This window comes from Nicotiana tabacum, chromosome 14, assembly GCF_000715075.1.
Source record: "Nicotiana tabacum cultivar K326 chromosome 14, ASM71507v2, whole genome shotgun sequence".
NCBI classification, from domain to species: domain Eukaryota; kingdom Viridiplantae; phylum Streptophyta; class Magnoliopsida; order Solanales; family Solanaceae; genus Nicotiana; species Nicotiana tabacum.
In genome coordinates, this window is record NC_134093.1 from 71,987,559 (window position 1) to 72,005,246 (window position 17,688).

General features: G+C 37.7%; 1 protein-coding gene and 1 pseudogene across 2 annotated transcripts in view; one reads left to right on the plus strand and one right to left on the minus strand.

The window, feature by feature from the left end:
* The first annotated feature begins 2,258 nt into the window (after positions 1–2,258).
* Positions 2,259–17,688, plus strand: part of LOC107793731 (nuclear matrix constituent protein 1) — a 34,591-nt gene continuing 19,161 nt past the window's right edge. For both annotated transcript variants that reach the window (XM_016616140.2, XM_016616141.2), the window contains exons 1-5: positions 2,259–2,830; positions 2,975–3,184; positions 12,431–12,684; positions 12,795–13,065; positions 13,166–13,249. In XM_016616140.2, coding sequence (XP_016471626.1) covers positions 2,564–2,830; positions 2,975–3,184; positions 12,431–12,684; positions 12,795–13,065; positions 13,166–13,249 — 1,086 coding nt within the window. In that variant the 5' untranslated portion in view covers positions 2,259–2,563. The remainder of the gene's footprint in view (positions 2,831–2,974; positions 3,185–12,430; positions 12,685–12,794; positions 13,066–13,165; positions 13,250–17,688) is intronic.
* LOC142169167 (glucan endo-1,3-beta-glucosidase 13-like) lies at positions 8,034–11,152 on the minus strand (annotated as a pseudogene).

Sequence of the window (17,688 nt, forward strand, 5' to 3'; positions counted from 1 at the left end):
TGGTCCCCGGTAACTTTTTTTGATGACTAAAAATTAAAGGGAGAAAACTGTCTGACCCTTTTCGGGGCAGAGTCAACGGAAGAGGGAAGCCTTATCAACACTTGCGGAGCAGCCTTCCTTAGTAGGATGCCTAGAAAGGAACATGTAAAAAAATGTGTCACAATAAGAAGCCCGAAGAGTTGAAATGCAGTTGGTATGGACCCTTAGCATGATCCTTGGTTCGCCACTCTGAGACCTCAGATATAAATCTCTAGGACCCCTCTCAGTTGTCAGAGAGGATGCCAATATTTTTTTGACCCACTCTTCAATGTCCGGAATACCTTCCGGAGCTACCAACGTTCCAGCCGAAAGAAGAGAAGGAAGATCGGAGCAATGAAAAATAAGAAAATGGGGAGGGTAAAATAAGAAATGCTAATGTAATAAAGGAAAGTGTACTTACGTCTGTCATTCCACCTCTCCGAAATAGGCATGTCTTCGGCTTGACCAACTCATGAGTGGGGACTGCAACGAAAGGATCAAACCACCCCCTATCGTAGTCATCCTCAGCATCCACGGGGATTCGATTACCTCAACTAGCCATCAAAATAATTCTCCCCCTAGGTGGCTCGGAAGCAAATAAATATAGAAAGTGTGAGAGAGAGAGAGAACGAAACATCGACTACACTTACTAAGAAATAGAAACACGCTACAAGCCTCCATACATTCGGCCCAACTTGGCCCAAACACATGTTGATATAACGACAAAAGTCAAAGATTATAGGATATATCGAGGGTTCGAAACCAAATGTGAACAAATAAGTATAGATGAAAGAGAAACCTGGCCTGTGGCTGGAAATTCTTTTGCTCGCCCGAGGAACGTGAATAGAGATATGATCACCACATCGACAATCATAAAGGATTAGGGGAACATGTTCTTCACGGACAAGGAAATCTATATTTTCAACATGTGAACTCCCACATTGCACTGTCGCCTTGTTCCATGCTTCAATTACTCCCTCATAATCCAACTTTTGGGAAGAACCTCCAAGACCGTGGGCTTAGAGGTCTGCTTCCCTCCTGGCGGAAGTGGAGAAGTACCTCTGGCCAAAGGCGTGGAGGGGTGATCATCCATTGAAGGAAAGCCAAAACCTTGGGAATCCATGTGAGTAACAAACAAAGGGGTTGAAAAATGACAACAAGAAAGACAGAGAAGAAGATTAGAGAAGGAATTTTGAGTTGATTGGGAGGCCCATAACCCGATATATATAGGCGGGAGAATCCTCCTCCTGTAACCACCAAAATCAGGAAAAGTTCCCTATCATAAGTAGTCATCATTGCCTAGGAACTGTAATAGGTGGGAAAACCGACTGAAAACAACCATATGTCCTGGCGTATTAAGTATGGACAGTGCGTGAGTCGCGTGAGTCCTAAAGATTGAGTTTTATTGAAACTCTTTCTAGCAAATGAAGAATTCTCTGCAAGATTGACTCCTACTAAGGAAATAAGACTGTCACTTATCGAGCATTCGTCATCGAATCGCCCGACAAGTGGGATGACTAAATTACGCTCTCCACATGGCGTGACAGAAAAGTCCCACATGGAAATTAAGATCTAGAAATCAAGTGACGGAACCCACTTCCAAGTTCAGAAGGTCCTGAGATTATGGTCATCGTAGGTCAAGTATTCAAAAATGGACAAATGAATTCGAAGACTTAGTCAACCTTATCCGCAGATCGTGGCTATCAACGTTACACCGAAGCGGAAACCATTATCGAGGATCCCGCTCCCCACTACCTAATCCACCATCGTGTTGGCTCGAAACTCGGAATGGTAGCTCTCTTCCTACCGCTATAAAAGTCGCCACAACGCTCCAAGTAGGGATCATCGAAAATTAAAAGAAAAACTCACTCTGAAACAAAATATCATCTTGTGCTAGCCCTTTCTTGACTAAGCTTTGTAATTCAATCATACTTGCGATCAGAGATCCCTCGGGATTGGAAATAAAGAAGATTTTTCTCTGTTGCATCGTTCTCTATTTCGTTATTAATTGTTTGTCTTTATTCATTGTCTGCAACCGTTTCGAATCAAACAAATTGCTAGTGGCCCTTGAAAAATACTAATTTAATTGTTTAATCTCAAAATAAGTTTTTAGGTCAAACAAAGTATAAGGTATTATTTTTAATCCTGAATAACTTATTTTATAATTAATAATCAAACAACGGATAAGAGGATTCCACAATTATTTTTGCTTATCTAGGACGCCCAAATCTATTAGTTTCACTCTAAACCCGTCAAAACTAACGTTTTGGTCATTTTATCTCAAACCGTAGGAAAGAAAAGAAAAGAAGAGAAGAGAGGGAGGAGAAGAAGAAAAGTTGGGGAGTGTTTAACCAAAGTCCTTTCCAACATTTTGATTGAAAAAGAAAACGGCGAGCGCTGACCTCCTACTACACTCTTGCAATTTTGCACTCAACTGTTTCGTCCTCAAGAAAAGTTGCATGGTGTTCATCGGCCAATAATAGTCATGTCTCATTAGGGTTTTGCTTTAGAACAAGTTGGATCAATCCATCCGGCAATTGACTGTATGATGTTCACTCAAGAAAGAAAGGCGTGGGAGGCGGTACCCGTAACACCACCAAGAAACGGTAAGGGCAAGGCAGTGGCTTTTGCAGATGACCACGTTCCTCCTCCTGTGGGGCTCTTGAGTGAGAATGCTCAAAGGAATTTGGGAGATACGGAAAACATTGACGATTGGAGGAGATTCAAGGAAGTTGGATTGCTAGACGAGGCTGCAATGGAAGGCCGCGACCGCCAAGCCCTGCTCCTAAAGATTGCCAAGCTTGAAAAAGAGGTAAAACAACTAAACTTATGGTGTATTTATTGGTTTGGAATGTGAAATAAGTATATTTTCTTCTTTCACAACTCTACTGGTGGATTGAATTTTTATTTACAGGTTAACAATTATTTTACCCTAATTGTTTGCTTTTATGGGCAGCTTTTTGATTATCAGTATAATATGGGGCTTCTATTGATTGAAAAAAATGAATGGACATCCAAGTATGATGAACTTAGAGAAGAACTTGCAGAACTACATGAATCTCTCAAACGTGAGCAGTCTGCTCATTTGATTTCCATTGCGGAAGTTGAAAAGAGAGAAGAAAATTTGAGAAATGCTTTGGCTTCTAAGAAGCAATGTATGGTTGATGTAAGATCTTTAATTCTTTTGTACCTATTCTTCCTTGCGCTATTTGTATTTTCAAATATTTTAACAGCTTCATATTTCTTTTGCTTTTTGTCAGAATATAACTGTAACTCTAAACATACCCAACCATGTACCTTTATGCTAAGTTTCCTGACTGTTAAGTTCTTGTTGATTTTATCCTGTTTGTTTGACAGAATATATGAATACTTTGTGCAAAACCAAATTTTTGGTGGCATTTCATTTTCATTTTGCTTTAGTTTTTGAAGTGTATTACTTTGTTTTTGAAAACCAAAGTAAGTATGTTCTGAAAACTGAGTTTGACTTGGTTTATGCTTTTAGGAACCAAGACACTTTTCTTTCGGGGAAACTAGTTTTACTTTGTCTGCAATTTGTGATATTGAACTAGGGAAAACAATGCTTATAACCAAATTTTCCTACTTATGAGACTGGAATGTGTTTCTGCATTTGGATTCCAAGTCTGGTAATATTTGCCAACATAATTCAGAAGTTTCTCATGATAGCAGCTAGTTTATGCAGAACATGATCTTTTGCAATCTTAACTCGCAGCAATTATCAATTTAAATGTAATTTTATGGTACATTAACATGTTGCAATCATGACCCAACACTGTTTTGGTTGCTCGACACACGGAATCATTGCTGTATAATTCTGTCTTATCTGATGTTTCAATATGCTATATTGTAGGCTGTGAAACTTGTGCTACTATGCTATCATGGTTCATCTTTTATTTAGACAAGGCCTATCTATAATTGGTGGTTAACATTGAAATAGTTTTGCATTAAGTTCAGTATCCTTTAAATTTAATGAAAAAGGAAATACGAAGGAGAGGCCTTCGTGTTCTTATGGCGGTTGGTTTTGATAGCTTTCTTCGCCCCAACTTGGTGAATCGCATCTTCGCACAACGATATTCTTTCTTTCTGTGCTCCTTACTGTTCTCGCATTCGACAGTTGGGGAGGCAGTGGTAGAAACGAAGCCGCGAACTCTCAAATACGAGATTGGGCACCTCACTTTGGTTAAGCTCTTGATGATGCCTACATTGACTTTCTTTAGAAGGCGCATCAATGGCTTTTTCAATGATCCGGAGCATATAAAATAACAAATTCTAAAATCTTTAGGTTTCTTGTTTCAACCGAGGCTACTTGTGGAGATGTCTGCTTATTTGCTCGATGCTGAAGGAACTCATTATATTCCCCTTCAGATAAAGAAAATCCCTGGTTACCTGTAGTCTCGGTCTGAGTAAGAGTAACATGAGCGTTTCTGGTTGGTCGACATAGTAAAGAATAGCACACTTCACGAGTGAGTCCAAGTTTATTATAATAAGAACACTTGGGTCGATATCTCCCAAAATGACCTCCTCATTGTCGATTCTCCATAGCCTGAGATGTCCGATTTTCCATTGTATGAGATGCGAGAATAGAGGAGTCAACAGTTGGTGGTGAGACCACTGTGTGACTGGGTGGCGCAACAAGACGAAGCAATCGAGAGAATAATTCATCAAAGGTAGGAATTGAAGGACTAGCCAAAATTTGGTCTCTCACTGAGTCAAGGTCATTAGGCAGTCCAACAAGTGTAAGAACTAAAAACATCTTATGTTGCTGCTCTTGTTGTTTTTCAACTCTAGCAGTGACTCTGACATCAACTTCTCAAATTCCTCTATAACTGCCTACACCTGTCCCAAGTAGGTAGACCAGTGTTTTTGAGAGCGAGAAGCGCAAAAAAGCGATAGGGGCTCGCCTCGCTTTAAAAGCGAAGGGCAAAGCGAAGCGCACACTTCATTGAAGTGAAGCGTAATTCTTAAAAAACATAATGTAAACCTTGCAAAAAGACATTATAAATAATCAAAAAGTTCAATTTAAAAAGTTAAAAGTAGGTACCACAAAATCCTCCATAAACCGTAGGACAAGCAAAATCAAAACCACTAAATTACTAGAATCAACATTTTATTCTTCTACTCTTCTTGTTCTTCTTCAAGATTGTCAAAATCTTGAATTCCTCTATTATCTTCATATTGCTCGTCATCTTCTTCTTCCCCTCCTCTTCCTCTTCATGATCACTTTCATCTTCATCAATTAGGGATAGTGATCGACTTGTAGTAGCCATACTTTTTTCCTTCCTATTCGAGCTTGAACTTGAAGTATTCTCCCTTAAACCATAAGGGTTCTCCCCAACTCCACTAGTATCCGCAACATCACCCCAAGTGAAATTAGAGTCGCCTTCAAATACTTCTTCATCTTCACAATTTTCGGGGACTCCGGTTAGCCACTCATTAGCCTCATCAATATTGTCCAAAAGAATTGGATCAATTAGATTGCGGTGGTTGTAGCGACGCCTCAATGCTCTATTGTATTTTATGAACACTAGATTATGGAGGCGCTTCAAGGTTAGTCGATTCCTCTTCTTTGTATGAATCTGCAAACAAGATGTGTCAACTAATTAGTAGGAGTTGGGACAATTGAGATATAATTTACTTTATCTCAAAACACGAAATAATTCTTTTTATTTCTCACGTGTTCAAAAACGCTCCAGTTCCTTTCACATCCGGATGAGCTACAAGTTAAACTTAGAACTCTGATGGCGAAAGTCTGTAAATCCGGAGTCTCTGCACCATATTGGTCCCACCACTCAACTATAGAAGTGGAAAAAAAATATTCAAGAGTTAATAAGTATAAAAAATACATTAAAAGTTAAAGCTATAAAATATAGAAGCACTCGATCACTTGGCGACTTCGTCTTTCTTTTTTTAATAGTCAGTCGCAGCTTAAAAAGTCCTTCACCTGCTTTGTAAATAGCAAACTGATCTACGATCTTTTCTTGCAAGTCTTCATCTGGGTTCAACTTAATAACGCACTTATGGAATCCCTTCCACATTTCTTTAGCCAGTGAATTATTCTCATACTGATCATAAAAGAGTGACGAGTTCAGAATAAGTCCAGCTGCATGCAAAGGTTGATGAAGCTGCTTCGTCCATCTTGAATCAATGATCTGAAAGACCTTTGCATATTTTTGCTCATCGGTGAATGATGCTTGAATAGCCTCTTTGGCCCTATCCATAGCTTCATAGAGGTAGTCCATTGGTGGTTTTTGCTTCCCATCCACCAAACAGAGTACTCTACCTGGTAGACATATCCAATTTCTATTTCTTTACGTCCAAGATATCACATCATAAAAACGAGATATATCATTAGTGTATAAAGTACGAGCCTTCTCCTAAACTAAATAACATGTCTGGAATCAATCGATCGCCACAACAAACTACATAATTGAGCATCAATTTTCTTCCAGAGTGCTTTGGCCTTTTCATCTTCATCACTAGTCTTCTTGGCTAGATGATCTTGAACTCCTTGACCTTGCATCACAACTCAACGGAAGAAGCCCAAGCTAAGTAGTTTGAATTTCTCATTAAGGGTTCCGAAGTAATCATCAAACTTGAATTTCCAGAACTCGTGCTTTTAGAACCAAAAACATCCAGTCCCAAAGACATTGTTGGACCAAATAGCACAGACAATCAAGAACAATAAAAAGCTCACAAGAACAGTGAAGAAAAAAACACTGTATATCGCCGGAAACTGAACAGTCACCGAAAATTTTGCCGGAAAATAAAAAGGTCATCGGAATTTGATTTAACTTGGATGGATAGACTCAGAATAGCCTCTCGAGCAAGCTATCCAAAAGAAGTTTTGTCAGAAACTGGCCGGAGGGCAGCTCACGCCCCGGCGCATGAGGAGATCTCGCCGGAATTGTTTTCCTTCTGGTCGGCGCGTGGGTGGGGGGTATTTTCTGGCGGGGTTTGTTGGGGTTTGGTCATCGGAGGGTGTAGGACCCTGTGATGGTGTTGGTTTTAGCACAACACTGAGAGAAACATAGGTGACGCAATAACAGCCTAGAAGTCGCCGAAAATTGACTCACGGCGACTGTTTGGCGGAGTTTTCGTTCCCGATGTTTCTTACCAACGCTCTGATACCATGTGAGAAGTATAGCACGGAAAAGTTTTATTGATTATGTCTAAAGTGCTGGATAATGCCCTATTTATATACAATGATTACATAATAATAAGTATCTACTTCCCGATGTGGGACATTATACATTACTAGCTATTTAACAATGCCCGAATTTCAAATTCCCGTTCTTTCTCGGATGAAGGGAGTAAATGCTGGAGTTGGTGTTGAAAGTATTGAATTACTTGTGCGATGTATCCATAAGTTTATTAGTAGAAATTCCTAGATATTTTAAAAGTCAGTGAAATTATCATAAAGAAATTATTATTTAGCCTTTAGCCTTTTGAGATGTATAGAGTATTGAAATATTATGGACCCGGATTATTTATTTTTGATAATCAAGGATTCATACAGCGTCTTCAACTTGCTTGGGATTGAGGCGCAGTAGTTGTTGTTAGCCTATGAGATCTTGCTTTGACTTCATATAGTCCTTTATTCTAGTTCCATGAACAGTAAGTTTCTTTTAGGAGTTAGATTTGATTTTTGAGAAAAATTGTGAATACTTTATTACAATTAACATATGAGAAAGGTAAAATATTTTGTGCTAAGCTAGCCAAACAGGTTTGAGCATTCACCAAAATGAACTAGTACAAGGCTTGCTAGCCAACGAATCAACAAAACAGTTTAGAAATGATTCCAATTTGAGTAATTGGGTTTCTTCTATTTTACATCTACCAAGAATCTACCTTGGCTGTCATACAAAATTTGTGCTATAGATGGAATCATCATTTATAATTCAAACATCCTTATTTCAACACATTTGAGAAGCAATTTTAGTAGCCTTCTGAAGGGAGTATATCTTTCCTTGCATTACCCTTTTTACATTTTTCTTTCTCGATTAGTCTCCATTATTTACTCGAGACATCTCCAACCAAGTTAGATGAGAACGACATTAGGAGTAACATAAAAAAGCCTAAGTAGATCCTAAGTCCACTAGTAACTCTTGTTTGGTTATGATGAAGACTTGGTAGAACTTGCACTAGCGATAGCCTTTGTACTTCTGGCGTTCATATAGACAATTGTCATAACTTGACTTTTTGTTTGTTCTAGCGCAAACTACTCCAAAATTTCAAGAAATGTCAGTTGCTCTATTTTGCTGGTAGTAATTGTTGAGTGCATAGGATGCAAGGTTATATAGAAGAACAAGGTTGGCTAGGTTGTATAGCAGAACAATCTACATTCCGAGAACCGCAAGCCCAATCAAGGCATTCTAAAGGTGAGCTTCAGACGCAGAAACGAAGCGATGCGCCAAGTACCATTTGAACTGATAATGTTTGTATATGTAGCAACACCCTTCCTGTTGTAATCAAGGTTATATACACCAGTTCAAATGTTTGCATCCGTAGTCATTTCTAAAAACATCCTTCTCAATGAAATCAAGGTTGTATACACTTGTTTGGTCTTGAAAAAATAAATCCCAATTCCTCTCGAATTCTAAACTAGGGTTCCTTTTCTCATTGAACTCCGAGTAAATGCATTAATTGCATGTTCTGGCGGAATTTCCAGTATTGTTGATAACATGTATCAAATTTGTATTGCAAGTATGTGCATTATCTCTTAGTTGCAAGCTTGCAGCTTTCTCTTTTGGAGATCCTTTAGATGACCAACTTGTCTCATTGATATTTAGCACTATTAAAGAATAGTTGATAGCATCAAGCTGGGCAGCAAACATGTTTGTGTAGAGTAGCCTAGTGTTTGGATCAATCACTTAGGAGGATGCCTTAGATATAGCATAGTCTAGCGACACATTGCTCGAAGAATCCCTCTATGCATAATATGGATATATGACTATCATAAAAGGTGATTGTTTCTCTTCAAGGAATTTCAACGCAGGTTTCAGAAAAGGCATGACTACTAGTAAATGCCCCTGCACAAGGTGGGAATGACGGGGATATTGTGGCCTAGGTGTTGCATTCGGTTTTTTGGTTTGGTTTTGCACTTTTCGGTTTCGTTTTTTTTTGGTTTTCAGTTTTGAAAAAGTGCAATCCAAATCGAACCAAAATAAGTTTGGTTTGGTTCGATTTTTCTCTTTTCTGTTTGGTTTTTTCGGTTTGGTAATTCGGTGTCATGTAAAAACTTTAACATAATCGAATATTCTAATCACAGAAAAAGAATAAATATCATAGAGAATGAGAAGTAATAACATCAAATATCTTAAATATATTTTTTAATCTAAGTCACGGGTAGAACTTAAAAAACACAATACTTAAAAGTATATAAATACATGACCAAAAATATAAAATCTAAACTATAATCCAAGTTCAAATAAGATTAAATCTTGCTTGCCAAGATACACCATGTTGAACCATCAGTCTTGAACATGTCACGGGTAAAACATATTCGAATACTCGAATCACAGAAAAAGAATAAATATCATAGAGAATGAGAAGTAATAACATCAAATATCTTAAATATATTTTTTAATCTAAGTCACGGGTAAAACTTAAAAAAACACAATACTTAAAAGTATATAAATACATGACCAAAAATATAAAATCTAAACTATAATCCAAGTTCAAATAAGATTAAATCTTGCTTGCCAAGATACACCATGTTGAACCATTAGTCTTGAACATGTCTTCAGTTAAGAAGCTTTCAATCTGAAACAAAACAAAAAAAACTAAGTCAAAGTAATTGCTTATATGTCTTCACGGAACATGAACTTGCATATAATCGCTACAAGTGCAACCTTTACTCTCTTCTTTTTGAATGAACTGAACTAATATTTCTTAGCTATGGATGAAACAAAAAACTAATGACAAGTTGAGCAAATTGGATACATTGACTTACAGTTCTTTCTTCGTAGCCATATGTCCATTACAGATGCATCTCTTCTATCATTGCTCAAATCTAAAGAGAATTAAAAAAATGACATCAACACATGTATATAAACCATCATAATAAAAAGCAAAAGAAAAACTTTAAATCTTTACCATTTTCAAGTTGCTCAAGATAATCCAGATCCTCCTCTAATCTAACAGCTTGAGGTCTTTGGGGAAGTCCTGATATGCCTAATGTAATATTGCTGGAAGCAGTAGATGATGAAGACTGAGATCCCAGTGAACTTCTCTTTTGATATTCTTCAACAAAGAAACCATGTACTCCTCCACTTCATCTCTTATGTTTTCCCCTTTTTTCTTCCCCGTACATTTTCACGAGTACAATTGCCACATAATCAAATTTCAAATGGGGATCAAACACACATTCAATGAAGATCATCTTATTCATTTTGCTGGATCCCCCTAATACCTGTCAAATTTCTTTTTCATGCTTTTTGCCATTTCACTCAATTCTGTATCTTCATTTTTCATCAATTGATTCAAAAAGTAATTAACTCCCCTAATTTTACTGAAAGTGAACATTCGATGTGATGTATAGTGAACTCGAAATCCTCAAGGTAAGGGTATAAAAAGTTTCGAGATTAATTTTCCCATGTGTCTTACATTCTCCCAATCACCTCTTGCAAGTGAACTTGCGGCCTTTCATCCTCACAAGGATATGTAAGAAGATAATTCAACAACCCGATATCAAGACAACTATATCTTACAATGGCTTTCTCAAACTGTTGTGCTGTAACCAACATTAAACATGTGGAATTCCATTTTGTAGGAACATCCAAACATAATGTTGTCTTACATGTTATCTTTCCAATGTCACAACAATCTTTAAATCTTTTACACCTCGCAGGAGATTGCCTAATGTACCTTACAACTTCCCTAACACGTTTCACTAAATCACCAACTTCCTTCATACCTTCTTGAACAATGATATTGATTATATGAGCCATACACCTCCATGAAGGCGTGAACCATCCATCATATTAGTTCCCCATTTACTCAATTGTTTAGATAACTTTTTCACTGTGGTATCATTCGAACTAGCATTATCAACTGTAATAGTAAAAACATTCTCCAAACCCCAATCATGCAAACACTTAGTGATCACATCAGCCATATCATCACTTTTATGACTAGAGATCGGATGGTTAGGACATACATTCTTCGGTGATGGTTAGGACATAATAATCTGCTCAAGGTGGAGCATTTCTGTTAAAAGATGCAATAATGGGGAGATAGAGGAAATGAACAGCTTTCTATAGATGATAGAAAGCTTCTAAGTTAATACCAGATAGGATAGTATGGAATAAACATACGGATGACCCTTTATCGGTGAAGTCTGGATATATAATTTTGTTCCAAAATAGACAACAAGAACATGTATAGCCATTGTAATTGATATGGAGAGACAAAGCACCTTACAAGGTAGAGTGTTTTCATGGCTAGTAGCTAGAGAGGCTTGCTTGATCCAACAGTCTACAAGAAGAGGTTGGCATAGTACTCATTCATAAATTGCAAAATCACAAACCAGATTAGTACATGCTGTTTCAATTTGCTTGAAGTCAAATGGTGCTTCCAGAATCTCTTCGAGACCTGCTACATTTTTGGAATAGAAGAGGACTACAAAAAATGACTAGAAGTTGTGGATCACTGTACCAAACGACCATATGGTGGATTCAGTAACAGGAAAGAAATCTGAGATACTTTAATGCAAAAAGGAAAATATTTGTAACTTAAAGCACAGATGAAATTGCTTTCACATGTAGATAGCTCTCTTATCCTTTTGCTGTAAAAAATAAAAATGAAATTGTACAGGAAATAGATAGGATGGCCAATTTTTTGAGTTGCTTTCACATGTAGATAGTGCACTAAGAAGCATATTGCAGATTGTCGTACTACTCAGTGATTGCACTCTCTGGGTGCTATTCTTCAATAAAAATTAATTACAATTTGTTATACCAAAAGAAACTCTCTTCTTTCCGCCCGAAGTACCTTGGAATTTTCCCTCTTTAGAGAAGTCTTTTTCTCCTCGCAGAACACCTAAACTTAGTTGAAGATATTTTTACTGTTTTCTTGTGGTATAAGCTTCCAAAAGTCAAAAGATTGCTGTGCTGGTTAGATGGTCAATGCATTACCCAAAGGGTTGGGACCCCGGACAAAGCTTTTATTTATTTTTTCTCTAATCAACACATTTGTTGTTCAGAAAAGAAAATGGAAAAAGAAGAAACTGATACAATTATGATGAATGGACTGTTCTAAGATTATGCAGATTTGTTCATCTTGTAACATGTAACTATTTGCATTTACGCATTTACAAAGTGCTTGATACTGTTTCCATGAGGTTTTTGTTTCTCCATTTTACTTTACCTTGTTCATGCAATCATTGTTGTTGCAGCTTGAAAAGGCTCTGCGTCAAACACAAGCAGAGCGTGGTCAGATTAAGCTTGCCTCTGAAACCGAGTTGGCTGATGCTAGAGCTTTGGTTGTTGGATATCACGACAAGTCTTTGGAAGAGCAAGGAAAGTTGCATACTGCAGATGCCAAGCTTGCTGAGGCAAATAGAATGAATTCTGAGTTGGAGAGGAAATTGCGTGAACTTGAAATTCGGGAAAGTGTGCTAAGAAGGGAGCATGCCTCCTTGACTGCAGAGTATGGCAGACAATACAAAGACTACAACTGAATGCTTTCTCCTTTTGCTTTTCCCGTTTTGGAGATATCTTGAAGGATTTTACTTGACTTCCTCTCTACTGTTTCATTAGGCAAGAAGTGCATGAAGCTAGATTTTCCAAGCACAAGGAGGATTTAGGGGAGTGGGAAAGGAAGCTGCAGGAGAAGGAAGAGAAACTATATGAAGGACGGAGGAAGCTTAACGAAAGAGAAGAAAAGGTGAATAATTTGGATGTGGCTCACAAGCAGAAGGAAATGAGGCTTGAAGAAGAGCAGAAAAGGATTGATTCATCTAATATAGCTCTAAAGAAAAGAGATGATGCTATAAGCAAGAAGGTTGCAGATATGACTAGAAAGGAACAAGTGGGTGTGAGAATGATTCTAATCCTTTTTTTCTTCTTATTTGTTATCCTGTTCAAATGTGTTAAATGGATACATTTAGTTACTTTTAGTACTATTGCAGAATATAGAGTCTTATAGAGCTGAATTGGAGATGAAGGAGAAGGAATTGAATTTTCTGGCTGAGAAGCTGAACTCTAGAGAAAGGGTTAGTTGAACACCTCATATTATCTTTCTGACCAGTGTTACTAATTGCATCTATTGCATCTTTGTTCCCCCTTCCCCTGCCTAAGTACAGTACTAAAGTTGCTTGTCAGATAGATAATTTTCTCTATGCTTGTTGTCATTCTTGCCTTAGGGGTTTATGGGTTGCCAAGTTAGACTGCAATTTGCATTATCGCAACCAAAAACTCACAGAGAAATTTGGAGTATTTTATTTGTCTTGGAACTTGTAAGCCATTTCTAAAGTTTTAGCTTGAAGATGGACGGGGGAGGGGCAAGCTGAGCAAGGTTAAATTGAAAATAAATTGTTTCTAAGAAAACCTCTATATATAGGTGAGTGAATAGTCCAATCCAGTATAACAGCATCACAATCTGTAAGAACAACTTGGAAAAACATATACAATGTAATGTAAATTTACATATTGGAAGCTTGCTCCTTTTGAGAAATCAAGGAATAATGAGTGAGAAAGATGTCGAGACATCAATAATAAACATTAATTGGAAACTATGAGAAAGCCCGGAGAAAAATATATTATTCATGTATTAATTGTAATACAATGAGCCCTGTTTATAACTATACATAATACATATCCTACTCCTATTTAACGTGTGACTCGCACTAATTACATATTAATTACATAACTATTTAGTACTCCCCTTCAAGCCGGTGCATGCAAATCATATGTACCGAACTTGTTACATATGTAACTAATACGAGGACCAATGAGGGACTTGGTGAAAATATCTACAAGCTGATCATTCAACTTCACAAACTTTGTAGCAATATCTTTTCTCTGACGAAGTGACAGTCAATCTCAATGTGTTTATTTCTCTACCGGAACACCGGATTCGATGCAATATGAAGGGCAACTTGATATCACACACTAGTTCCATGTGGCTGATCTCACCAAATTTCAATTCCTTGAGCAACTGTTTGGTTCAAACTCGCTCACATATTGCCATAGCCATTGTTCGATATTCTGCTTCTACACTAGATCGAGCAACCACATTCTGTTTCCTGCTCTTCCAAGACACCAAATTATCTCTTATTAAAATACAATATCCAGACGTAGAATATCTATCAAAAGTGATTCTGCCCAATCAACATCTGAGTATCCAATGATTTTCTCATGCACTCGATCCTCAAACAATAATCCTTTGCCTGGAGCTTATTTTATATTCTGAAAAATGCGGACAACTCCATCCCAATGACCATCACATGGAGAATCCATAAACTGACTCACAACACTTACAGGAAAGGAAATATAAGGTTTTGTCACTATGAGGTAATTTAATTTACCAACCGGCCGCCTATATCCTGCAGGATCGCTAAGCGGCTCCCCCTGACCTGACAGAAGTTTAGAATTCAGATCCATAGGAGTGTCATAGGTCTGAAGCCTGTCATTCTTGTCTCCTCAAGAATGTCTAAACCATACTTCCGTTGTGAGATAACAATACCTGAGCTAGATTGAGCGACCTCAATACCTAGAAAATACTTTAATCTGCTCAGATCCTTAGTCTGAAAGTGCTGAAAGAGATGTTGCTTCAAGTTAGTAATACCATCCTGATCATTGCCGGTAATAACAATATTGTCAACATAAACCACTAGATAAATACAGAGATTTGAAGTAGAATGTCGATAAAACACAGAGTGATCAGTTTCACTACGAGTCATGCCAAACTCCTGAATAACTGTGCTGAACTTACCAAACCAGGCTCGAGGAGACTGCTTTAGAACATAGAGTGATCGGCGCAACCTAGTGGTGGTGTTGGTTTTTGCACGACACCAACATAAAGTGATTTTGTCGCGGATAGCCTTTTAAGTCGCTGGAAAATTGTACGGCGACGAGGTCTTTCTTCCCGGAAGTTGCTGAAATGATGCACAATGATAATTTTCTCACCAATTTGATACCACATGTGAGAAGGCATGGGAGAAAAATATATTATTGATGTATTAATTGTAATACAATAAGCCCTATTTATAACTATACATAATACATATCCTACTCCTATTCAATGTGGGACTCAAACTAATTACATATTAATTACATAACTATCTGACAAAAACTATTACGGAGTTCCTTATCTAAGAGAGAAAATGCTCTCCCTTCTCTCTTCTTTTCCGGTCACTCTTACTCCGATTTCTTTTTTTTGAGATGGTAACATACCGATTTCTTTTTTTTGAGATGGTAACATATTGTATATTATAATAAAATCAGTACATAGGTTGTACTGAAACCATGTTTACAAGTGAGTAGCCAAAAGAAAACAAAACTTGGACCTCAGGCCTAACAAGATTCTAGGACATCAAGGATTGAAACAATATCTTCTGCGTAGATCTGTTTACACCAAAAGCAAAAAAGCAAAACACAATTAAGCTTGATCTTCTGCACAGAAATTGTTTTATCCTCAAAACATCTGGAATTCCTTTCTTTCCAGATTGTCCACCAAATACATGCTGGGATAGTTCTCTATCTATCTCTGTTTCTTGCTCCAGTTCCAGCTTCATCCCAACTGAAAAGAACTTCAGTAATCTTACTAGGCATTGTCCAAGCTACGCTCCTGAGATTAATAAAGATCTTCCATAACTGGTCAGTTATCTTGCAATGTAAAAATAAATGGCTAACTGTCTCAATATCTTCTCCACATAAGTGACATCTTGAGCACAATTGAATCCCTCTCTTTGTAAGATTGTCTTGTGTCAGAACAACCTCCTTTGCTAGTAACCAACAAAAACATGCTACCTTATAGGGAATCTTGATTTTCCATATATGCTTCCAAGGCCAGTTATTAATCTGCTGGTTAGCTTGATTCAGGATCTTGTATGCTGTATTCACCTTATAGATGCCACTATTATTTTCCTGGCACCTTATTGTGTCCACCCCACTCTGTAAACCTATGAATCTTTCCAGATGTTTGTAGAAGTCAGTCATTCTGGCCACCTCCCAATCATTCAAACATCTTCTAAAAACAAGTGTCCATCCTTGTGGGGACCACATTTCAGCTATTGTGTTGTGTTGATGTTGTGCCAGAACATACATATCAGGGTAGAGGTCCTTTAAGCATCCATCTCCCAACCAGTTATCTTTCTAGAAGGAGGTTTTATTGCCATCTTGCACTTTGATGGATGAGTGGTTCTTTAGAATAGGCCAGAGTGACCTGGTGGATCTCCATAAGCTAACTCCATATGCTGTATTTACTTCCTTTGTTATCCACTTGTCTTCCTCACCATATTTGGTTTTGATCACATTACCCCATAAGGTTTGGGGTTCTTGAGAATACCTCCATAGCCATTTCTATGATCCTTCAAATTCCAGATGCCTAGTCCACCATGAGCTCTACCAATTATAAGAGATTTCCACTTGACTAGGTGGAAAACCCTTTTTTCTCTGTTCCCTTGCCACAAAAAGGTTCTTCTTAGTTTGTCCAATCTCTGTATGACTCCTGCAGGAATAGGGAAGAGTGACATCATATATGTTGGGAGTGCATCTAAAACTGAGTTGATGAAGGTGGGTCTTCCTCCCATTGATAGGTACTGGGATTTCCATCTGGACAGCTTCTTCTCACACTTTTCAATAACATTGTTCCATATCTCTTTGGATTTAGATTTGGCACCCAAAGGCATGCCAAGATAGACAGTAGGTAGAGTGTCTACTTCACCTCCCAAGATTAGTGCCAATTGTTCCATATCAGGTACTTCATTTATTTGGTAAAGATGGCTCTTTTTCGAATTAATATGAAGTCATGAAATCCCTTCAAACAGTACTAGAATAACTCTTAGAAACCTCAGCTGCTCCTTTTCTGCGTCGCAGAAAATTAATGTGTCATCAACATATTGAAGATGTGTGATTTCCAGACTATTGTTTCCACTTCTAGCTACCTCAAATCCTTTGATCCACCCATTGCTTTTTGCTTTTTTAACCATGTTATTCAGACCTTCCATGACTATTATGAAGAGAAAGGGAGATAAAGGATCACCCTGCCTTTAAACCTCTATGGGCAGGGAAAAAACCCTCAGGAGATCCATTTATGATGATTGAAAAGTTGACAGTGAAGATACAATATTTCACCCAGTTGATCCATTTTACCCCAAAATCTATTTGGCATAGCATATTTAACAGGAAGTTCCAGTTTACATGATCATATGCTTTTTTGATGTCTAGTTTACACAGAATTCCTGACTTCTTCTGTTTAGTTCTTGAATCCACAACTTCATTGGCAATCGGAACATCATCCATTATTTGCCTTCCTTTGATGAAAGCCATTTGTTGTGAATCCACCAATTTCTCCATCACTCCTTTAAGCCTCTTTGTCAAAACTTTTGAAATTAGCTTATATACACTGCCTATCAATCTTATAGGCCTGAAAACACCCAGTTCCTTTGCACCTACCTTTTTGGGGATCAGGGCTATATATGATGCATTA